The sequence below is a fragment of the Blennius ocellaris genome (genome assembly GCF_963422515.1).
Source record: "Blennius ocellaris genome assembly, chromosome: 4".
NCBI classification, from domain to species: domain Eukaryota; kingdom Metazoa; phylum Chordata; class Actinopteri; order Blenniiformes; family Blenniidae; genus Blennius; species Blennius ocellaris.
The window spans coordinates 14,152,075-14,176,819 of record NC_137653.1 but is presented as its reverse complement, the minus strand read 5'-3'; the positions used below and the strand labels follow the sequence as shown (position 1 = coordinate 14,176,819).

The window sequence follows — 24,745 nt, the reverse complement described above, 5'->3', positions numbered from 1 at the left end:
ATAAGCGTTCATATTGACCTGATTGTAGTACGTTTTAGGAATGAAAAGCAGCAGCATAGGTAGGTGGTGTCAACACAGGGAGAACGTGAGAACTGGGATTAAGGATTTGTTTTGCTTTAGGGACACACATGAGGATTCACTTTGTGTGTAGACGGTGTTTAGGGTTGTGTTTTTTTTTTAATTCTTTTTTAGCCTTGACCATTCACTGGAGACAGGAGGGAGAAAAAGGGTAGACCAGGAAACACAAAAAGCTAAGGGACATTATACAGTAATGAGTTTCCTTACTCTGTAAATTACCTCTTGCTATCAGCCAGTCAAATAAAGAGTGAAAAAGTGGAAAAGATCGAGAAGAAAAGAAAGCAGTAAAGACTTATTAATGAAACAATTCATGAATGGAGTATAATGCTCGATTAAAAACATGGAAATCTGGCACACATACACGAAAGTGTAAAAAAAAAAATTGCATGGCGTCGACATTACCGTCTGCCGTCTCCATCATACTCGAGCGACTCTGCCCGCGGCTCATCCCTCGGACGACGGCGTTCGAGGGCAGGTCGACTCGCGGGCCTCTGGATGGAGGAGCCACAGCTGTCACATCTGGAGGGGGGGCGCTATTCTCTGAGGGGGCTGCAGAGAGAAAAGAAATAAAAAAAAATTTCTGTGTATTCACAACCTGACAGGTTTGGTTTGACTGGTGTGAAAATGGCTTCTTCTCGCTGTTGGAGTCAAAGGCGTCAAACTCCTAATTCAGTGCAGCCACGCACATCTGCACTCCAGTGGGTCGAACCAGTAAAATGAAGACACAATGATGAACAGCTTCACACAAAACCTGAACAAATGTAACTTTGCAATAAGTATCGTTTCAACACTGTCATTTTTTTTATGATTACAATGGAATGTCAAAACCCATGTCCGCTATTAAAAGTTTGAATTTCTTCTTTATTAATGTTTTTTACATTGTGAGTTATTTGATTTTTCAAATCTGCTAAAAGATCAGAAAATATATTTGAGGCTGTTTCTCTTCAGACTGATGTTGGTAAAAGCTTGTCACAGTGTCTGTAGCTAAACAAGCTGACTAAGGTCCCTTGAGATGAGGATTTCAGCTGAGATGGATATACAAAAAAAAAAAAAAACTATAAATGCAACACAAACTAAAAAGGTCTACATGGATGAAATGCAGCATATAAAAGAACTGTACTTTTCTGGCTGCATCCCTTTTATCAGCGTGGACTAATGCTGTAATCCTAACACACATAAATGTCTCCATACATTTTAGTTACATCATATAGGCAGATTGTGTCCTCAGCAAAACTGACTAAAATAAAAATTTGGACTACAGCTAAATGTTACACTGGTGTTTATTAGTCCAACTTGTGCTTCGATGTTAGATGTGACCTTGCAAAATTGGTTTTGTTGGATCATTTCAAAGTGTGAAACCAAGACTTGAAGCTGAATTACAAGCCTTCTAATATGATGTCACAGTGTTACCGTTACTACTTTTAGTAGCCGACACAAAAAAAGGTATCACATGTGACAAACATCCCGACAAAATATAATCCACAGCTTTGGAAACCAGTTTGGTAATAACCTTAATGCCTAATAAAAATGTTTAAGAGGCAGGGGTGTTACACATACACATTCAGAAGAAGATAAAAAAAAAAAAAAGTGTTCCCTGCACTAAAGAGTGAGGATTAACATGGAAACCTGTTTGATTGCGACAACACATTGTAGTTTCTCACCAATGCGACTCTGAGCCAGCATGTCGGTCACAGCTGCAGTGCGGCTCTGCTGAGGCGGGTGTTGTGAGTGGTGTTGTGACGGGTGCTGAGGCGGGTGCTGAGGCGGGTGCTGCGGTGGGTGCTGAGGCAGGTGCTGAGGCGGGTGCTGAGACGGATGCTGAGGCGGGTGCTGCGGTTGGTACTGCGGTTGGTGGTGAGGTTGATACAGGGGTTGGTACTGCGGCTTGTACTGAGGCTGCGGCTGAGAATGGCCCTGATTGGGTTTGGCCTCTCCGTGGGACAGAGTGGAGGAGGCCGAGGAGGAGGTGGAGGAGCCCTGTGCGGAGCGGTTGGCCCAGGTTTCAGGGATCTGAAGGTGAGAAGGCGGGGGAGCAGTGACGGACGACTGCCTGCGTGATGAGGACTCCTCTTCAGAGCCTGACGAGGAGTCTGAAGAAAACAAAAGGTTGCAGACTTGAGGCTGAGGTTCCAATTTTAGCATTGTCATTTGACTTTTTCATGCCAAACCTGGTGGTGTGCGGGTATTAATGGGTGACTGCACGTAAGTGGACCGCCGCTTGGTTGGCATGGGAAGTGCAATCTTCTCCTGCTTATGTTTAGCCAGGGCAGCTTGTACTGCTTCAGTGTGGATATCTACACAAACACAGAACAGTAAACAGTCTTGTAAGTCAATTTAAAGTACAACCATAAAAAAAAAGATAGAATGACAGTGAAAATGAGACACCCCGATAACATATTTAAAGCTTGATAGTCAAGGTACAGGACACACAAAGCGCATGAACTATTAAGTTATTTCATTTTGCCATTTTTCTTTTTCACCATGTATAGTTTGAAATGTTTTATTGTTTTGATTCGATTTAAAAAAAAAAAATGTTTCCCCTCAAATATATTTGTCATCCTGGCATCTCTGAATTAAGACCTACACATTATGCAGTCCAAAAGATGGAGTTCGATGAATCAATAAGTGTAAAAACAGCTTTTAAACTCACCATGTCTCTTTACAGAGTTGGATAGTTTGAAATATGATCAGGCTAAATGATCTTGTCACACAATAGGAGGCAACAGGAGGTTTAATTGGAAGAAAGAGAAGAAAAGACAAACAAACATGATCATCTATGCTTGTAAAATTATTCATGAAAGACATCCCACAATAGAAATCTACAACTCGAAACACACAACGTTAAATAATTATTTGATGGGAAGACATTCGTTCAGTACACGTCAGCGTTCAGGAAACTAAAACGCTCTTTTGTTTCATTAGGATCCAAGAGCTGAAGACAAATTACAGGTGAAAAGTCAAAAGAAAATCCTCAGAGGACGACAGTGTTTCCACCACTAAGACGAGGAGCCATGGGAAGAGAGCAGAGCTGCGTATTAACCCACTCACATGCCTACACAGGCAAACGCACACGGTGATACATGCAGAGATACTTTCACTTGACGACACCCACAGGCGCATTAAGACGCACCACGTGGACGTCCTCACGTTCAGCAAAAAAAAAAAAAACCCAACATGCTTAACAAACGACCACTCAGAAAATAACATCTATTAACTCATGGGGACATAATTTCTGCTCAAACCATCGACACATTTAAATAAATCATCAAGCACAGCTCGTTACACCGCGGCGGCGGCGGCAGCAGGGACCATAATTACATAACTGGCATTCTGCTGAACAGAGCGCTGTGAGATAAGTCATCCTCTCTCATAATGCGCCGCCGTCCGCCCTCACACGGCAGCGTCACGAGAGCCTGACTCCTCACACACGTCTGGGAGGACGAGGGCCGCTCCACGGTGAGCCGCTCAGTAGGGGGTGCGTGGAGCCAACTCAATCCACACCAACATCCACAGACCCTCATCTAGTATTATCTCAACTACGTGCCACTTTGGAGGCATGAATTACTCACAATATTGTCATTAAGTTGCGTCTGGGGATATTGCCCGCAGTTATCATTCATCATTTCATCAGGAACTTTGAAGCCAATAAAGGTATACAAAAAGATAAAACCCTTGTTTATAAATTCGCATCCGTTTACACGAACACAAACATCTGTATTTAAGCTTTGCACTCCTTTGAGTTTTTACAGTTTCTCTTAAGAAATCTGCAACTGGAATTCAATCTCCAGTTGTACCATGGAAATCATGAAGTAAGTGGCAGTGATTTGCTGTGGTATCTATGTATCTTGTTGTAAATAAACTGTGTTATAATAGCTTCCATACAAAACGTCCTCATCATGGTGGGAAAGAGATCATGTATCCAGAACAAGCAGCTGTCTTGATTCAAAGCATCCTTATCATGACCGTCGCCGACATGAGGCCTCTGTTACACTGAAGCTTTTTGACAAATATTTTTCTTATTATAATATTTACTTTAACAGAATATTCAAATGAAAAAAAAAATCAGATTAATACCAAAAACATAATCTTGCTTATTTATATATTAAACTAATATTGATTAAACTTAAATGATTAAACTAATCATTGGTTCCAGCTCCAAAAGGCTACTTATAATACTTGAAGTTAATTTTAAGGTGTCACCGATCACTTTCCAGGCTTTGCAGCTGGCTACACTGCTGCCTTGCTTACCTGACATGTCCCCTCGCAGCAGTTTTTATTATTTTTCTTTTTTGGGTTACTTTTATTGAGTCGTATTTATAGTCTGCTGAATTGTTGGATTACCGGACACGGATACCTTTGTTGTCTACAATAGCAGCTACACATTTATAAACATATTTTAAGTAAAAGAACACCAGAAGTGATTGCTGTGGAGAGAATGTAATCTGTATTTTACTGCTACATAACACCCGTGGATGTTTTTATACTGTATGCACTGATGATCTTCCACACGGACACAAACTCTGGTCCGGAAAAGCACACGAAGGCGATCATAATACTACATGTGCCTTGTCAAATGTGCTTGTTTACATCCTTTTGCTTTATTCTGGATTCAGATGTAGAATGTATTTGGAAAAGTATAAAGCTTTACAAGTAAAATTACAGTTACAAAATCTTTACAGAATATAATGTGTTCAGGGGAGACAAGTAAACAAGCTTTAGCTTTTTAAAAAAAAACAAAAAAACAAACAAAAAAAAACTGACGGGAGCAAAGAGTTCATCTGCATTGTCTGCCTCCAAATGGGTTTAACGCCATCTTCACCGAACCATGCAGAGATAAACAAGACGTTAAAAAGTATTCAGCAAAAATTTTCAGTGGAAACAACTGTGTGTGCGTTTTAATAGAAATGTGGATGTTTTTACAGTTCAGTTGAAGAATGTTTCTCTGTGTAAGACAGTACAGTACCAACCCTGAACTGGTCTCAGTTTAACTCGTATTGAACTTATTTTTATTTATAAACTCATGTTTATTGTCTGGCCCTGGAAGGTTATATGAATTACAAGTGCAGAGTTGGCACATTTTAGTACCAGAGGGTATCCTGGTCAAAGTCAAAAACCTGATAAGTAATAATAAAATAGCCCCATTTTTAAAATTTAATCTAGCATACACAACACTGAAATATATATATTCAATATACAGATTCTTCATTACCTCTTAAAACCATGGGGAGAGTGCAGTATGACCATGATCATAATGGATCCAAATTCCACTTTTATATTTTACCACAGTGTGCAATTCCAGTTGAGTCTTTACTATACGTTTCCAGCTCTGAATCATCTGCCTTGCGAGCTAAAAGAAGTTACATGCAACCTTGATTTGATCCTGCTGAAATTTCATGATTTGTGTGACTCATTTGAATATTCTGTAAATTGCGCATCAGTCTATTTTGTATATCTTTATTTCGGTTATTGTGTTTTGAAGAAAGGGGAACCCACTATAAGTGCTCATTTTCAATTGTGTAACCATTCAATGGAATGAGCTTCATGAAATCTGAGATATCAGAAAATAACATGATTGGAATGAATAAAAGAAGGAAGGAAAGTTCCTCTCAGCATCTCCTTCTGAATCCTTAGATAAGATTGCACTCAAATAAACAACTGCATAGATTTTCAGTGAAGCTGCAACATTTCCAAACAACCCTCTACCAAACTCCAATCACACAGGCGAACTTCAGATTGGCCTGTCTGGTATTTAGCATGCTGTTTGTGCGACGCTGTTTTACATGGGAGGCCAGCAGGAGGAGAGTATTAAGTAAAGAAACAGCAGGATGTGGCCTGGTCCGCAGGGAGAACTCATTCACTGCTTGAACCTATGTGAAACTAATCTTAAAGACTCTGCTTTCCTCCTTTCTCCTCATGGAAGGTTTTCCCATACAGACGATCGAGCGATCCCCGGCTCTGCACACACACACACACACATAGCCGGGCTCTGGTATCACCCAGCTCTCAGAGAGGGGCTCCTCGCCGAGGGGTTCCCAAGCTGCAGCGCTGGGCTGCCATCTGAGTCGCTGACACACGCACACGCACACACTCCTAATTGGTCCCTCTGAAACATCCCAGCACTTAATAACAGGCTGTCTGTAACAGGTGAAAGCTGATGGAGGCTAATTTCTGCTCTGAATGGCGCGTTTCCTCGGTAACTGTCGTGCTTTCACGTGATGCAGGGTCTCTCCTTTTAGGGTGTGTTGATGTTCTCGCTGACCTGATCGATAGCGGTCATCTCTGGTTCCTCCACTGCGATGTGTCCTGCGGGAGCGGCGCTCCCGGTACCGGGACGAGCTGGACGGAGGAGCGGCGTGGCTGGAGTGGCTGGAGGAACTGGGAGCTGGAGGCCGGACGTCATTCTGAGGAGGTGGCACTGTGAGGAAACATGTAACAAGTGGGATGTTTTAAAGCACTTATAGGGGATTTCCACAAATTAACAGTTTATCTATATATGTGACTGCCCTCTGAGAGGCACCCTCAAGATCTTTTGACTTTGTTACTGCAGCAATGCACTCGGCATAGAAGAAAAATTGCATATGGGGATCAAGAATAACAACAACAATTTCTAATTTGTGGTAATAATCTGCAATATTTGTAGCTCCATATTTACACATAGATATGTATTTATTTAATCTATTTGGGGGGGGCGGGGGGGGGGGGGGGGGCAGCATTCCAACAGAGGAGGGAAATGATCTGAGATGCACTAGGAGGCAGCAGTGAGCACTGTGCAGTCTCATGGTACAATGACAGCCTTGGCCTACACTGGACATGTAGTTTTACACCACATGCATTTACTCAGTAATGCACATGTTTCTATACTCATTGCTTTGTTTGTTTCCTGAACTCTATCAAAAAAGTGAAACATGGATCATGAAATGTGTTCATGAATGTTTAAAAGGCATGAAAACACAATGTGTATGTTAAGCAGAGCGCGGCTATAAATGTAATAATTTCCATTTACACAGACCTTGAAATGCAACAGATAAAACAGATGGCACATCTGTTATGAGAGTGTTCAAACATGAGGTGACATTTTCTTTAAAACACGGGGAGTGCACGGTCTTCTTCGCCCACAGCAAACAAGAGGAGATGAATCCTTACCGGGAGCTTGGATTATGTAAGGAGCCAGGAGTTTGGTCCTTTTCTTCTCATAGCCCTTCTGTGTGATGTCACCTGGAAAATAAAACCAAACAAAACACGATATTATTCATTAAAGCACAGACCATGATTGCACGGCTTGTAATATATGAAGAATTACGCATTTGTTTAGATTAAAATCAGATTGACCCACAAAAAGTCAATAGATAGAGCAACTTCTTAATCGCATAGATCCATCCATCCATCCATGTTTTTGTGCAGTGGGAGGAGCAATATGTCCATTGAGTTTATCTACACAGTGCCAATGTATTGATCGACACAGAGGATGCTATGTATGTACATATTTCTGATATCCCCAATAGAAAACCCTACCAACAGCAACATCAAATCTAAATGTTACTGTTAAAAGTTGTTCAATACGAAAACTGTAATGACACCCCACTCACAGCTCATGTAAAGTCATAGCTTACAAATAAACATTTCTCATGACCACCTAATCTAGATATGAGTGGTATTACAGGACGAGAAAGGATCAGAGAGGAAGTGAGACAGGTGGAGAAACAAGAACCAAAATAAAAGCACAGATGGATGCAAACAGTGTGGCAGTAATCTCCAGTGATGTCTGAGGGCATCAAAGATATGGCTCAGCTCCAGCCTCAACGATAGGGGGGGAAAAAAAACAAAACGACGTCCAAATTTGGAAACATACGGAAGCGTGGGCATGCGATGTGATGATTCAACCACACAGAAAAAAACAAAAAACAAAAGTGTAATCGCCGAGCATAAGGAAGGTGGGAGACGAGGATAAATGGAGAGGACAAGATTAAAGAGGAGGGAAAGGTTAAGATAAGGACTGTGTGGCAGAAGAGCAAGGTGAATGATGTCGTATTCAAATGACCGAAGAGGAGGAAGCCTGAGTCATGTTTCCCATCAAAAGGGAGTCGAGCAATGTGTGTCTTGGACACCCCTTTCAGAGTCTCCCGCTGATAGTCCATCTGCATCGTCCTGCACCCTCCCAATCACAACACAGGCTGACTGAGCGCTCTGCCGGCCCTGAAGCAAAACGCCTCTGTGGGCAAATCTGTCAGGCTGCAAGACACATACTGTATAAATCCATGTGGAGAGCCAACACTCAACTCCATTGGCTGGTCTGACTTGGGAACCTCACTTTATGAGCAGCAGTCACTGTTGTATCGTCTCCTGAAAATCTGAGTTTCAAATCCCAGATTACAAATTAAACTGCTGACATACACAGTGAGGAGAAAGGTGTTGTTTTCTTCCACAGGAGAAAAGAGGATCAGGTGAGAGTTTCAGTATGTTTAACTAGGGAAGCTATGGGATACCCATGTGATCCAAACAAGTTGAGTTTTTTTTTTTGTGTCTTTTCTGAAAAAGTGTGCAAATGTATATTTCATTACAATTAAAGCAAAATGCAGGAGCAGAAGTAACAAATGACAAACATGTTACTCTTATCAAGTTGTATTTTGGGGTATTTGCAATTTAATGTTAATTACGGAGCACTGAAAGTGTCAACATACCCTTTTGAAATTGTAAAGAATATTATTATTATTTTTTAACTTTGCTACTTTTTTCATTATGGGAAAATTTATTTTTGAGGACCTAAACATACATAAGGTTTTCTGACAAAAATGTGATCATTTGGAGGAATCACACATGTGACTGGAACAATGGGTCAACGGCGCCACCTGGAAAATTTGAAAAATTCAGCCTCAGGATCCCGATTCACGTCGAGCTGCGAAAGTCGGCACACATATGTAACAACCCAAGATGCACAAAAAAAGCCTCTTACACATTTTTTCAGGTAGATTATTGCATATTGGATATTATATTGAAGGAAATATAGCGAACCCCCTCTCCAATTTGTGATTTGCCAAAAGAAGCCAAACGCTGTGGGGCTCGCAAACTCTCACCAACATGGAAAACCAGAAAAATTTTAATGAAAGCAAATGGGCAAGTTTACGAAATGTGCTTTCGATTCTAGAAAATGTCTTTTTATGGTTTTCATCAACACGTGTCACGTTTGACAGGAAAAGCTGCAGGCCATCCCTGTGATCTGTGTTAAACCCTCAACAACTGTTTGGTCTGAACAATGGCTCTGAATGAAGCTATTTCACATGGATCAATTGAATGTCAGCGATGGACAATGGGGTTACATGGAGGTAAATGGGGTTAAAAAGTAACAAAGTTACTGTGAAAAGTATTTTATACTTGAATAAGAGGATAAGAAAAATAAAAACAGTCCTGAACCCACAGTGATAACATCTATTTAATTTACTGAATGTAAAAAAACAAAAACCTTTATGAGCACATATAAGCACTTAATCAATATGTCAGCTGACCAACTGTCAACATGTGACACTTCAATCGATTTCTGAAATCACTCATCTGCCACCACTGTGCTTTAAACCAACACAAAATGCGGTGATACTTTTGCGGGTGAGACATTGTCACCAAAGGTAGGACACAAGCTGTCTCAACACACTATAACTGCTGCACTTCAGGAGGCATCGTCGCATCCTGTGAAATTGAATACAAAATTAAATTAAATTAAAGATAGTGCCTGGCTGAGAGTGACAGTCTTCTCAGGCAGTGAGAGCAGTGGATGAAGACAGAAGGCCGCAGCGATGAATTCCGTTAAAATTGAACTGTTCGGGAATGTGAACGTTGTGAAATGTACCCAACAACAGCGGTTCAAAGAAGGACAAACTGTGAACCAGCGACAAGGTTGTGGGCGCCCAAGACCCACTGATGCATGAGGAGAGAAACAACTTGCTCATGTGGTACCGCAGAAAAGCTACTGCAGCACAAACTGCTGAAAACCTCCATGCTGTTGTTGACAGAAAAGTGACTGAGGGGTCGGTGCATCACAGCGCGCTGAAGAGAAATCAAGGCGCAGGAGGTGATCAACAGCCCATTTGGAAACATAACGTCCAACATCCATTATTTCATGCCGACTTCAACTGCAGAGGAATGTAAAGTGAGAGGCTTCAAAAAGACTTTGGAAAAAGCAGGTTTGGAGACAAAAAATAAAAGTGAACATGAACAAATGTTATGCTAAGTCCACTCTGACACAGCAGCAATGTTTGTGCTTTCAGCTACAGATGGAGAGTGGGTCAAAGTAGAAGCAGGATTTTAGTATGTCGTCTGTGATGGACTTTTAAAAAAAAAAGGAAAAAAGAATGGTTTCTTTTATCTAAAAATAAACAATATAAAGCTTAATCTGGATATGTATTACACAGACTCATCTGGGCCGCTTGTGTTTCATCCGGTAAAAACACAAGATCATCAGTGAACAGAATTGTAAACAAATGGCGCAATATGAGTCTTTCAACGATTAACTTCAATACGCCTCCGCTGAAGCACAGAACAGACCGAACTCCTACATTTTTAAGCACCAGCTCATCATCGTAACGTCAATCGTGACATGTTGACGTCTGTCATAGTTCTTCAACACAATGGACACGACATCGGTGCCTTAGCAGTTTCCACAATGACACCGACAAACAACAACACTGCTGCATTTAAAGAGTGCTCCTGTTTGGATGACACGGCCTGAGAGTCCACTTTGCCACAATAGCTACTCTGGGCTTTTTTTTCTGCAGGAAAATGGAAGAAAAGCAAACACTTCCATAAGTAATGCATGAACGGTACAGTTGGCCGCGCTCAGTCACATGATTTATTTTTAGCTTATGTGAACAGGCAGTTTCTCTGCAGAAAAACAGAGATGCAGGGAGGGGGGGACAGAGAGAGAGAGAGAGAGAGAGAGAGAGAGAGAGAGAGAGGGGAGAGAGAGAGATAGGGGGAGAGAGAGGGATGGAGTCCGTGGTGGGGGAGGGGGCTGCCATGGCATTAAATGCATCTCAAAGTAATCACTCTTCCATCTGGATGATTTTACATTCGTCTGTTTTATGTCTATTATCGGACTCCAGCTGCTGGAGCTGAAGGGTTAAACCTCTGAGAAGGAGTGTCAGTGAACTAACTACACATGGATGGATGGATGGATGGATGGATGGATGGATGGATGGATGGATGGATGGATGGATGGGCAGCTCATCAGTCCCTCAATGGGTGAATTTAGCGAGACAGACCAGTCCCACCTTGTCGGGAATTTTTGATTTTTTTTTGATTTGACGTTTACTATCAGGAAGAATGTGCAAACTCCACAAAGGAAAGCACAAAATATCAATCCCGAACAAAGCTTTAATTCAGTGAAAGGCAAGAGCGCTCACCCCGCTATTGTAGAAAATGTTCGCAAGAAGAAAGGGTGACCAGGCAAAATAATACTTGCATCTGCTTGAGAGGCAAAGCGCAGCACCACTGAAGAGAAGGAGGGCCTCAACGGTTAGCCCACTTTCTCACAGTGACCCAGTCACGTCCGTCCCGATGGCGGAGGTCACCGGCAAACTGTCCCCGAGTTTCACTCAGGCGTCACATGAGGCAGCACACAGCACTTCTCTTCAGTTTGTGAATGATTTTCTGAGCATGTATCTCCTCTTTCCTCCTCACGTCGGAGACGGGAACATCAAAGCAGCTTCTTCTCCTCTCTCTGCCCTGTAACGCTCTCACACTTTCCAGCCTGGGATTATTTGAATTTCACTAAAACCCGCTCACTCCGTCTACCCCACAGGCACTCAGTCAGAATAGTAATTAGCCAGCGACCTCCATTCTCTTTTCTCTTGCCGCTTCCTCACTCCCTTCACATCTCACTCGGTTGCTTTCACGAGACAACAATTTGAAATCGTGTCGACACCTGCTCGCCCCCCAAAAAAATTACGCCGACACTTGTTACGACATAACAGAGAAAACGGGCACATCCAGCTGTTATCTCACAGAAGACAGACAAGCTCAACAAGGTCTGATGATAAAATGCCAATTAAAAACCGAACAGGTCCGATTTTCCACAACACTGAAACAGAAGGAAGATTCAGAATTTAAAAAAAAAAAAAAAAAAAAAAAAGGACATGTGGTCAGTGCGACTGGCCCGGTGCCATCTCCATCTGTGCTGATTAAATCTGTGTTGTTTCTTTTTTAAATTGAGACCTTGTTGTTTCTTTACTGAACGAACATTCCCGAGGCCTGAAACAGTTGGCACAGTTTGGTACAAAAAAAAAAAACATTTTACCCAAACCTCCTCTGACCACTGAATGTCTCACTCAGCTCTGAAATCCCTCGCTCACGGTGTCACACAAACACGACACCGATTCCATCAATAATTGGCAAATATACAAATATTCATACAGTAAAATGTTAGCGCTGGACAATGAAAGTCTAATACAATCACATGAGATACAATTCAATACATTTCTAAGAATGCTTCGGCACAACAATGACTGCAGAATTATATATATATATACATCTTTGAGCCACACCTTCACTCCAAATACAGGTTGGCCAAGTCCTGAATGCAGTTGGTTTTATTGACATCAATTACCTGAAGTGAATCATATCTTTTTTGAATTTCTGGACGATGGCCATCAATTCTCTTTGTCTTCGTCTGCCAGCAGTCCTGTGTAGATTATGAGGGTGAAATCTGTTATGTCTATAAACATTTTGGGGATAAACTAACTGATAAGGATTTATGATCCTTACTATCGAACTGAACCTTGCTCTTTTGTTCTCACTCGCGGCAAGGAGGTGTGCTTCTTAAAAGAAAGAAGGGGCTCAAATAGTCCGTTATTAAAAAAATAAAAATGACATTTTTCAATATTTTCAAAGAACATGTTGTCCGACTTCAATTCAAAACCAATCAGTCTCTCTGAAATGTACCCTTCAAAGTAACTTTTATGATTGCATCTTGCATGATAAATTATATTCAACTGATTATATAACTCACAAATAAACATCATTTGCAGTTTTTTCAAGCCCCGACTTTGTGTTTGTGAACGACAACAAACCTCCTCAAGGATCCAGCCGTTCACAGTGCATGTTGACACAGGACCTCAAATGTACAAACAAGATTGTGCACTCACGCGACCTACATTTGGCATTGTAGGGTTACTCACTTTCTTATCACACACACACACACACACACACACACACACACACACACACACACACACACACACACACACACACACACACACACACACACACACACACACACACACACACACACACACACACACACACACAAACACGCATGCATGCGCGCACGTTAATCTGTTTTATGACTGCTCACATTACTGAAAAGCCTGTATGCTGAGAGTTTCGTGCATCAATTTGGACACGTTTCTCCACTTCTCTTCAGTTTTTGTGTGCGGGTGTGTCGTCGTCAAATTGTTGGGCTTTCGGTCATTAAACAGCAACGTCTCACACGTCAAATCAGAAGGCATTCTTTCACCGAAGAGCACATTCCTCAAAATGAAACTTCCTGCGTGACACGTGTGAACATTTTTAGTCAAATGGAGTTTACTGGCACTGGAGAGTGCAAGATATGCTATCAAAATCTAAAACACGTGTGCAGACACACACACACAAGTGGACACGCACACACTGTAGGTGTTCAAGAATTCTCTGTTGACAAGTAGGGTGTGGCCAACTCCGGTAACAGTTCACATAGTGGATCATGTTTCGCACACATGCACGCACAAAGAGACTAATACCAGGAATAATGGTGGCCAGTGCAGTGGAGTAACTGAACTGAAGCTGACTCAGCCTGCAACGAACAGCGAGAAAGAGGAGGGTGTGGCAGACACACCTGACGCATCACTCTTCCACATTTTGAGGCAAAGGTGTTGGGGGGGGTTCTCACTGAGCACACATCCTCTTGTAGTGTTGTATCATGAGGCAGAGTCGTTAGATCAGGGCACAGGTTTGACAGCAGGTTTGTACTTGTACTTGTCTGCGAAACGTTAGAAAACCGTGCCGATACAGCTGAAGACACATGTATGTCAGTCTCAGTGAACTGCCGGGGCAGGAGATGCCCCAGTCAAGTCATGTCAAATCAAGTCACGTTATGTTCATGTGTACAACCCAGTTTCACAAGCAGCCCTCCGCCGTGTTGTGCAACAGCTGCATGTCATTTAGGAAACCCTCTTCAAGCAAAATTTCAGCTTTAAAAAAAAAAAAAAAAAAAAAAATGGTGCAATGATCAAATAGAAATAAAACGAGACAATTCAATGCCGTGGCTAACCTCCTCTTCATTTTAAGGAATTGGACCATCACGAATGCATTTTCTTCTCCAATGACCTATCTTAGGAAACCTAATTACTCAGTTTTAAATAATTGGATTAAAGGCAGGGATTTGTGAACGACCTATCTGATCTCCTGCTTTCAACCTCGTCATATAACCTCAGTGAGCAATTCATCTTCTATACCTGCTTTGTACAGATTTGAGTCAACAACTGTGTAAACTACGGGATACGCTCCGGACAGTTCAAAGTCCCTCAGAGCTAATATACAGAGAGCAACAGACAATCCCCACCCACACATGAAACAAATAACCCTGGTTGGATTGTGGAAGGAAATGGGTCCAGGAGGAGACAATCCAGACAGACACAGATAAAACATGCAAACTCCACAGCTGTGAGTTGACAGTCCTCCCCACTGCATAGCCATGATGGTTGCATTGTATTCCTTTCATCCAAGATGCACATCATTGTTTTAGTTCTCTCTCTCTCTCTCTCTCTCTATATATATATATATATATATATATATATATATATATATATATATATATATATATATATATATATATATAGCCCAGAACACTGGAAAAAATTACAATCTGCAGAAATAAAAGTGACTCTTCTAACAAACAATGAGTGGGATGGAAAGTAAGCTACAATTGTGTGAAAGTATATTGTTCTTTTTACATATTTTGCACATTTGCCTCTGGTAAAACTCATCAAACAGTAAGAACAAATGTTCCTCCATCCTTAAATGTTCATCTGAATCAAGTCCACTCGCCTGAAAACAAGAACATTTATTGACCAATTTTCTCTGTGACTAATTCGCCTCATCCAATCAGATACAGGACTAGTGTTGGGAACTCTCCCTCTTTTGCCTGTGTGTGAGGAGGATACAATCCACAAATGTATATATCGAAAATACCGATTTAACAAATTTTGGAAATGAGAACAAGTCCTTAGTAAAAAAAAACAACATTTTTTTGGAGCAAAACCTGCAACTACCAATATTTTAAAGTGACTTTAAAGAAAAACAAGCATGGAGTCAAAGTAAATTCTCAAAAAAATTCTTCACTTATAAAAGAACACATGTAAAAAAGGTTTATAATAGCAGATGGTGGAGGAAAAGTCAAATGTATGTGTTTTGTGCACACTGAACAGAATTAAATTCACAATACAGTTTCAGGCCAACCAAATCTAATTCTTCCAGGTACATTTCGAATATGATGCACACCTCGAAAACACTGGATGAAGTTTTGGTAGACTCTCCCACATGACTTATTGTGATATTTCAACATCTGTTTCGGATTTTCATGTTGTTTAGTTCAAACCAAGACCGTCAAAAACTTGCCCCACTCATCATGATCACATATTTCTGACTTTGTGGGTTGATGCTCTTCACTGAAACACCCTCACTTGACTGCAGTGGCTTGATGGTGAACCCCGTCGAGAAACACTGATGTTTTTCCACCACTTCGGTATTGGCCCGTGGCAACGTGTCGCTAAGTTTTCTCCAGGGGCCACAGACCCTTTTCTCCAGGATGGTTTTAGCAGCTTAGTGCCGCACTCAATTGTGTTGCTGTAACTGTGGCTTCAACATATGGCTGTGGTAATCTAGAGAGGGTTTATGGAAAATGCACAAATGTGTGTGTGTGTGTGTGTGTGTGTGTGTGTGTGTGTGTGTGTGTGTGTGTGTGTGTGTGTGTGTGTGTGTGTGTGTGTGTGTGTGTGTGTGTGTGTGTGTGTGTGTGTGCGTAAGCAGTGGGGTTTGGGGGCAGGGTGTGTGGGGGCACCACATGGGCCGTGTCCATGGCAACCGTGCCATGCGGCGCTGCACGCAGAAACGTGATATGTAAAAACCATGGAGATGCTACTGGCCGGCGCCGTCCACTGAGAGCTGCTGCTGACATATTAAAATCACCAGGAAGCGGTTGAGAAATGAAAGGATGAGAAGAAAGCAGCTTGTCATTCATTCATCACCCACAGCTAAACCTACAGATCCCATGAAGTATATTGGACAAGTAAAACTTGCAGTGAAATATTGCAGTGAAGAAACAAATCTGTTTCGGGACGGAGAGTCGTCTCTCAATTAGACGGTTCGATTTCTTATCCATCTTCAAGTGTCCTTGAGCAAGAAACCGAACCACAAATAGCTCCCAATGGATGGACTGAGAGACTTGCATGGCGGCCGCCCCCAATGGTGTGTGAATGCATGTGTGTGAATGGGTGAATGTGAATAACAATGTGAAGTGCTTTGGGGACTGCTCAAGCGCTGGTAGCGCAGTAGTGAAGATGATTTTTTGCAACAATAATGGTGCAATTTTTCAAAACTGTAATTGATCAGCCATAAGGAAATTATTTCCAATAATGGAAAACTGCAAAAAAAAAAAAGGAAATCTCTTGTTTGATTAGAAATCTACAAAATGCTTTACTTTGTGAAGAACAACAGATGGTAATAATAATACATTTTTTGGAACAATATTTTTAACCAAAGTCAAAGATACTTTACAGATAAAAAGCAATACAGAGACCAAAACTAATAGTAATAAGTGGCAGTAGTGATAGGCTGTTATCACAATGTGGTTGGGGCTGATCATCCTTTTAAAAGTTGGTAGTTTAATCCCGTATCTCAGCCTGTTCAAGTGTAGAAGTGTCTTTATGCAAGGCTGCAAGTTGAGCACTTTGCACGGCTGTCATCAAGTCCATTTTACATTTAAGTGATTTCATTGTGATGGAAATGGCTATATCACAGACTATTACCAATTTATTACCAGTTGTTACTACTCTTCTGACATTTGGGCAGTGACAAGCAAACGAGCAAGTTGCAGTATTTGTGAGCATGGAAAGTTCAGCATGAAGGAGAAAGCACCATGTAAACTGGAGACAGACGTGGATTAAATTGCCCTGCACTCACTGGTCTGATGCACGTGCTGAAGGCAGTCCGACTGCTGCTTCCACTTGGCACTTTTTAATAATTCAGCGAACAGCACAGTGACCTGACCACTACAAGCTCGTCTCCCTGCACCACCCTCCTCCTGACTCCGGCTTCTCTACGGGCTGCGTCACTTTTCAGCTGCAATCTGCAGAAGTGAGAAAATGGATTGCGGCAAGTTTGATCATATTTGTGCGACGGCGGCGTGGAAGCTCAGCCCTCAAGTCACCTGAGGTTCGCCGTCAACTCGAAAGTGAGCTGGCCCCGACTGCTCAACTGACAGCCTGTGTGCGTGTGGAGGTGTGTGCCCAACTCTCATCTAAATAATGCAGCTTATGTTGTCCACAAATGCTTTAATGCATTGGTGTGTGTGTGTGTGTGTGTGTGTGTGTGTGTGTGTGTGTGTGTGTGTGTGTGTGTGTGTGTGTGTGTGTGTGTGTATGTGATGGTGTGTTTTTCATGTGTAGGCCTGTGTTCACGGTAAAATTAGACCCATAAGGGTTTATGTAATAGTCTTGATTCATATACCTAAAAAAAAGATTAATTCTGTTGTCGTGGTTTTGTTTGACAGGAGGAGCGCAGGAGTCTCTTGTTTCATGCCGCGAGGCCGAGTCTGAGGCCTGGAGGACTGAAGACCGGAGGTCATCTCCGCACCACTTCATGAGCTGTTAAACAGAGAGGCGAAATTAGCTTCCTTCCTGTCCCTGTCAATACTGTGTGCATGCACGCACACAGTTTCAGACTACGAGCCTGCCCAGTCGAGAAGTGGTCATAGTTTCTATATTCCTGAGGAGGAATCCCTGAAGTATGTACCACAGTACACAATGAAATTCCTTTACCAACAGTAATGTAGTGAGGTATTCTTCTGGGTGCCAGATAGCTTCAGTGTTGTCCACAAAACTGTTATAAACAAATCAGTGAGCGGTTAGGGTGCACGCCAGAAAACGTCTTTTAAAGCCAAAAAAAAAAAAAAGAAAAGAACAAAGTGTAATTCTGATAAAGTGAAAGCATGACATATCAAAACATCTTACTGTAATCTGCCATTATCTGATTTTCTACACCATCTTCTTCAAACCCAGACGCGTGGACGCGAGCGTCATTCACTCTCACTACAGTTGAATAACGTCCCGGAGTAACACCATGCCTTATGCATCATGTTTGTCTTTGAGGAAGGGAAATAAACAATGATAATAACAAATTGTGGTGGGGGGGGGGGGGGGGGGGGGCTGCTCAGCACTGAGAGAGAGAGAGAGAGCGAGAGAGCGAGAGAGATCCCCAGTAGCAGCACTGGCCTAGTGTGACTCACAGGCTAAATGAGCCAGGCGTGTTGCCCCCTGATGCTCTGTGACCTAGATTGAAAGGCGCGGGCACGACTCTAATCTCTGGTTTCTCCTCCCTCTCTCTCAGTGCTGAGCAGGCTGCCGACATGAAAACCTGCCTTTCCTCTGTAGCATCGCGGAGAGCAACAACAGCAGGTTGCGGATACTGCTCCCAAACCCCCCCCCCCAAAAAAAAAGAATCTCCCACATCCACTCATGGGCGATGGCAGATACGGCAGCAACCCAGACAGTGAGCAAACTACAGACCAGAGAGAAGTGACTCTATGTGCTGAGCTGTCCTCTTAATGGACAAGTGATGCATCTGTGGTCACACGTGCGTATGTGAAAGGGCAGGCCAGATGGTGTGCATTGATGGTCACGTATTGAGCCGAGTATCATTTCACATGTATCATTATTGCAATACTGAAATGGCATAAAAGTTACAAAGTACTCACTCTGTAGCCTTAATAGTTGGAATGATCACAACAATAATTGGACAGTCTCCTTAAATCTCTGAATTTTATGACTTTTAAAGATAAACTTCTGATTTCTGAATGTCAATACATAGTAGGTGCCGTCATAAAAACGATCATTAAACCTTCATTATTCCAGTAAAATAATAGAATTTATATTCTATTATTGTACCTGGAGTGAAGCATATATTGGCTTCGCTGCAGGTACAATGTAGGATGTTTCTGAAACACTCAATATAACTGTGTGCCGGAATTTACAGTGTTACAAACTCCCAAGTATCCGTACTCGCATAACAAACAGTACCTGTAAACTAAGACTGTGTATATTATTTAGACAGTGTCCAGTTTTATCATGTCCAGACAGGTGATGTTACATCGGAGCTTAATAGGACAATTGCTACAAACATGAAGTGTTTTGTTTTGTAGAAGGAAAAAAAAAAACATCTTTTGAGTTTTGAAAGACATTTTTGTTCTCATGTTTAGCGTTTTACAGAGAATATACAAACCGTTGTAATTTTTACAGGTTTTGCAAGTCAATTAACCACACCTCAGGAGCAAAAAGCTTAAACTGGCTGAAAAAAGAAGAAGAAAAAAAACAGACTTTTCCACCTTGTCATGACGTCAACATCACCTCCACTCCACGTACCAAGTGGATTTAGGGCACTCCCTCCATTAGAAGCCTTTCCTTTCCTGTCAGCTTTGCTTTCAAAATGACTGAAAGATCCTCTTGGAAAGTTTGAGAGAGGAAACCTTTCCAGAAGTGCAAAAAATAAAGATGACAAAGCTATATAGTAGGAGCTTGTGTTTGGAACGATGATGTAATGTCCCTGGAAGCCTCTTTTCTCTCATTTTGCAACTTATTAAAGGCTGCCTTTACGAAAACATATAAAGAGAACTTTTAAAATCCCAAGTTGGGGATTAGCTAATGTATTTTACACCTTATTAAAGAAACATAGAAAAACCCATTGAAAATAAAACACTCGTAAAAAATAGAAAGGTATTTCAAGGTTTTATGACTCTTGTTGGCTACTAAACTATCTGGAAATGTCAAATTGTGCTTAACGACCTTAACCTCCTCATCATTTATGAGCAGAGAGAAACTCCCCACAATGTGGACAAATTTTATTTTGAACTATCTTTTAGTTATAGACCATGCAGAATGAAGTCAGTGTAGAGTTTACCTGAGGGGGCCAAAAAGGGGGGAAAAAAAGGGGTAAAAAAGGTGAATAAAACATGATTAAAGAAGTCAAATTCAGACATTTCAGATACAAACACTTCACTTATCATGTGAATAACTTCTGCACAAACTTTCTGTGGTCATTCTTCACTCTCACGTGCTCATACAAACCGTCTAAATACTGGAGACATTATGATTCCCACACACACACACACAGTGGAGCAGACCTGCTTAGACTGTTGTGGTTTGAAGCACTGAATTCCAGTTGGACTCAATCACCACGTCTTTGACCGTCTCAAAGCGTTTCTTTGTGTCATTTCACACACAGAGGTCAATGTGGGCAGAGCTGCTCTTTTATTCTCCAGCACACACACATACAGACTAAACTTGCACACAAACACAGACAAAATGCAGAGACGCACTGCAGCTCGCAACTTCTTCTGTGAGGAAGGCAAAAAAAAATAAGAAATGCTGATGCATAGTTTTCTCTGTGAGTTGCTAGGGGGAGTCCCATCTTCGGGGACAACAATAGGAGGATTGTTGCCATGTAAAAGATATCCATGAGAAAGCCCGAGACTCGCTGGGCGCCCAGCTGCCTCTCGCCCTGTACCATCAGCCTCGTGGTGGCTGAGTGCACGGAGCAGACGGCGAACGCACTTGATCACAGTAGAAGTTATGGAGCCAGACGCCGGGCATCTGGACAGCTCCGCGCCTTTCCATCCAGACAATAACTGTGTGTGTGAGATAGAGTTACAAATGATGCCGAGGTCCTCGGAGGCCGTCCACGTCAGAGGGGGGGGGGGGGGGGGGGGGGGGGTGTCGCCTCACCGCTCAGTCACACTCAAGAGACGGAAACCGTCTCAGGTAAATCAAAAAGTCCTGCCTGAGGACATCCCTTCTACCAGGAGGTGGAATGTTCTCCCTGTGCATGCTTGGGTTTTCTCCGGGTATCTGGACGACTAGAATATAGTACATGCGAGTGTGTGGTTGTTTGTCTCGCTGTGTTTACCCTCTGCAATGCTGGATTGGATGGAAAGGCATAGAAGACCAATGAATACCTCAGCGAAAAGAAGAAAGAAAAAGGAAGCTCTCGATGTACTAAATAAATTATTTCGAAAGGAGATCTTAAAAGTGAACTAAAAGAAGCCATAACTTTTGTCAGAGCAGCGTCAATTCAGTCTGTTTGCTCCCTGGTGTTTCCTCACAGCTGCCTCAGGGTACAAATGTCACTGTAAATACTTCCTTAATTAGAGCTTCAGAAACACTAAAGCGATAAAAGATTAAAAAAAAAAAAAAAAATTATGTATTTAAGGTGACTGGTTTCATTTGAATCGTGGCCTCAGTTCAACTCAAAGTTACCATGAGGATACAGGGAGCTAGACAGTTGTTGACAGACTCTGCAACAACGGCGTAACAAACGCTCCCCCTTTGAATAGATTCTCGTACGACCATGCTGAAGTCGTCCGTGCGATTCTGGAACGGAGACACGACAGAGGCGCAATGCGTAACTCGTATGCGTGTGGTCAGCGTTGGTTTCGCCCTCCCACACAAACACCCTCCTGCCTCTTGTTGCGATCCTAATGTGGCTCACGGTCATACCAGAAGGATGAATGATTCATTTTGCCGTTTCATCGGAACAAATACTAAGTCAAAATGCCCTTAAAACAAAGCCTTTGCAAAAAAACAAAAAAGGGCTTCTAGTCACTTGAGATATGGTTTGACAACTGTTTATTGTTGCACTGCTCATGAGTATTTGACCCAAACGAAACTGACTCAATAACACATGTCAGAATATTGTAAAAGAAAGTATATGCTGGCATATGTCTCTGTTAGGCGAACAAAAAAAAACAATCTCGCTTGTGAGCCTGAGATATATAATCAAATAATTGTAGGATTCAATATGTTCAGCTGACAAAATGGATCCAGTCGTTTGCTCCACTTAGGAGTTTTGTTGAATCACTGCAGTCTGTGTGGCGACGACGTCGAAATGAACGGCCCCGAGAGGCCGGCTGAGGCCTGCAACGCTGACCAGGCACAAACAAGCTGTGTACTTAAGACCTTTATAGATTCACTAAGAAACATCTGAGAGCTTATTGTCAGCAAACTAATTAAAAGAAATAACTAAAAGTGATGAAAAGGGATTTTTTTCTTCTTCTTTTAAACGATGGTTAACAGAAAGTAAAGGGAGTTGTGTAAAAGCATGGATGACGAGTGGAAGTAACAAATACCTTATTTAAGTAGTATTTTAGAGTAGTTTTGTTTTTTTTATTCTAATGGAACTCATAGTTAAAGTACATATAATGTAAACTAAACAGATATGCTAAATGAGTGAACTTAATCAAATGCCAAGATTGATGATGCGATTATAAAGTGACTAAAGCTTTAAATCGTGAGATTAGAGGTTCCAGCAGCAGTATTTTCACTTGTAACTAAGAAAAATTTAAGCAACAGTGGAGGACTTTTCCCACCTCTGGTCTGCATTCACATGCATATAATAAAATGTTAAGACATTAAAGCTCTAAAGGAAGCAACGAGCCTCTTATCATGGCTGCGACAGCAAACACTTCCGGGGTTAAGTGAAAGTTGATAGATAAGGAGTGAGGAGGGACATTTCAGACGTACCTTTAGCCTCGCTGCCTCACGGGACGGCCAAAGTATCAACATATAAAGTAACGCAACATGATTCGTTACTGTAGTTTATATTAGTGTCTAAAGTTATTTATTTATTGTTTTAAAATGCTTGAATGCAGTACAACAGTTCATATTTTACTACTACATTACAAGATGTTTATATATTCAACAAGAGAGTTGTTTTTTTTAAAATGTTCAATAAATGCTGTTCCAAAATCAAAAACGTAATTGTGTAAATAATCGCGATGATGATTTTTTTCCCCCCATAATCGAGCAGCCCTACCTACTGTTAAAACTACACCTTCCAGCATCAAGAGGCATGACTTCAGTTTATTACCAAAGTGCCAAAGGTTTGGTTTCACTGACACTAATATTTCAAGGAGATATATATTGTCGTCTCCCAGCTCAGTTCCTGGGAGAGTTTCTGTCCTGCGATGTGGAGTTTCACCTGCCCTCCAACCTGGGCAGATCCCAGTATCTGTGTGCAGCCTGTCATTGAAGGAGGGGGCAGCGGCCGATGCTTCCCCCATACTTTAGGCTCCCTGCATGAAACACAATATTACTCATCCACCCCCGAGGCACCTGAGAAATGCACAGCACCAATCAAGTCGCTGCACAGTGATTCACAGCAGGAGGAGGAGACTTGCATAACGGCCAGCTACATATTCCCTTTTTTATTTTTTTTCCCTCCCCACCGTCATTCCCAGAAAACAAACAAGCCTCATGTAGATCTGCTGCAGTTTGGAGCTCTGACTGAGTGATGGAGGGGACACACACACACACACACACACACACACACACACACACACACACACACACACACACACACACACACACACACACACACACACACACACACACACACACACACACACACACACACACACACACACACACACACAGAGAGACAGAGACAGAGAGAGGCCTCCAGGATGACAAAGTTGACCCATTTTCTTTGACAGGAGTGTGTACGCTGACATCACTGTGGTGACAAGCCATACATGTACGTGTGCAGATAATGTGAATTAAAACCAAGTATGTTAAGAATAATAAACGTCATGTTAGCCCACTTTAAAGCTCGTGATGTTACCTCTACATGGAACAATCCCAGTTATAAAGTCAGGGTTGGGGGGGAGTGTGTTAGCGGATGGAGAACTGGGAGCTTAAGAAAAGAGGTCAGTGTATGTTTATATATGATTTTGGTGATCGCGTCCCTGCAGCAGTCCTGACACCTGCACGCGGAGGATGTTTATGTCCACAAACGGACACTGAAGGTACGGTCCGGTCCAGTCCAGCCTGCAGCCATGTCCAGCCCGTGTGTGTTTGAATGTGTGTGTCCCTGTGTGCGCAGGCGGTGCAGCCTACCTTCGGACAGCTCCAGATCCAGCTCCGCCAGCTGGTCCCTGACCTCTTTAGGCAGAGCCGACAGATCAACGCCGCGGTCGGCCATGGTGGAGAGCGCAGCAGCCTGCGGGACGTTCGCGATTTCTGTGAGCGTCGGCAGACACGGTCCAGCATGAAGCTCGGGCGAGATCAAGACGCGGCGGTGGTGTTTACTCCATCTTCACGACTTCCCGACACCGCCATGACTGTGAGAGATGTGAGCAACCCGCCGGAGGACTCCGCCGGTCACGTGACGGAGGGATGGCTAAGAGATGAGGCGGACTCTCTGCTCCCTCTGCCGGTCTGACCGTGCAACTTCACCTGCATCCGCATCACCTGCAGACCCCCCCACCCCAGGCTGAGACCACGCTCTGATCCCCATGTTTATACACGTAAACTATCACCAAGAGGACAACTACAAAGGAAATAACAGGCCAAATTGTGGTATATCCTGTATATACACT

The 24,745-nt window shown here is 42.4% G+C and overlaps 1 protein-coding gene across 1 annotated transcript in view; it reads right to left on the bottom strand.

Annotated features, from left to right (window-relative positions):
• Positions 1–24,469, bottom strand: part of dip2bb (disco-interacting protein 2 homolog Bb) — a 40,570-nt gene extending 16,101 nt beyond the window's left edge. Inside the window, exons 1-6 of the mRNA XM_080495073.1 lie at positions 24,264–24,469; positions 7,222–7,293; positions 6,338–6,493; positions 2,247–2,372; positions 1,740–2,168; positions 481–627 (exon numbers count right to left, since the gene is read on the bottom strand). Of these exons, the coding sequence (XP_080351199.1) occupies positions 481–627; positions 1,740–2,168; positions 2,247–2,372; positions 6,338–6,493; positions 7,222–7,293; positions 24,264–24,348 (1,015 nt within the window). The 5' untranslated portion in view covers positions 24,349–24,469. The remainder of the gene's footprint in view (positions 1–480; positions 628–1,739; positions 2,169–2,246; positions 2,373–6,337; positions 6,494–7,221; positions 7,294–24,263) is intronic.
• Between the last annotated feature and the right edge of the window lie 276 nt (positions 24,470–24,745).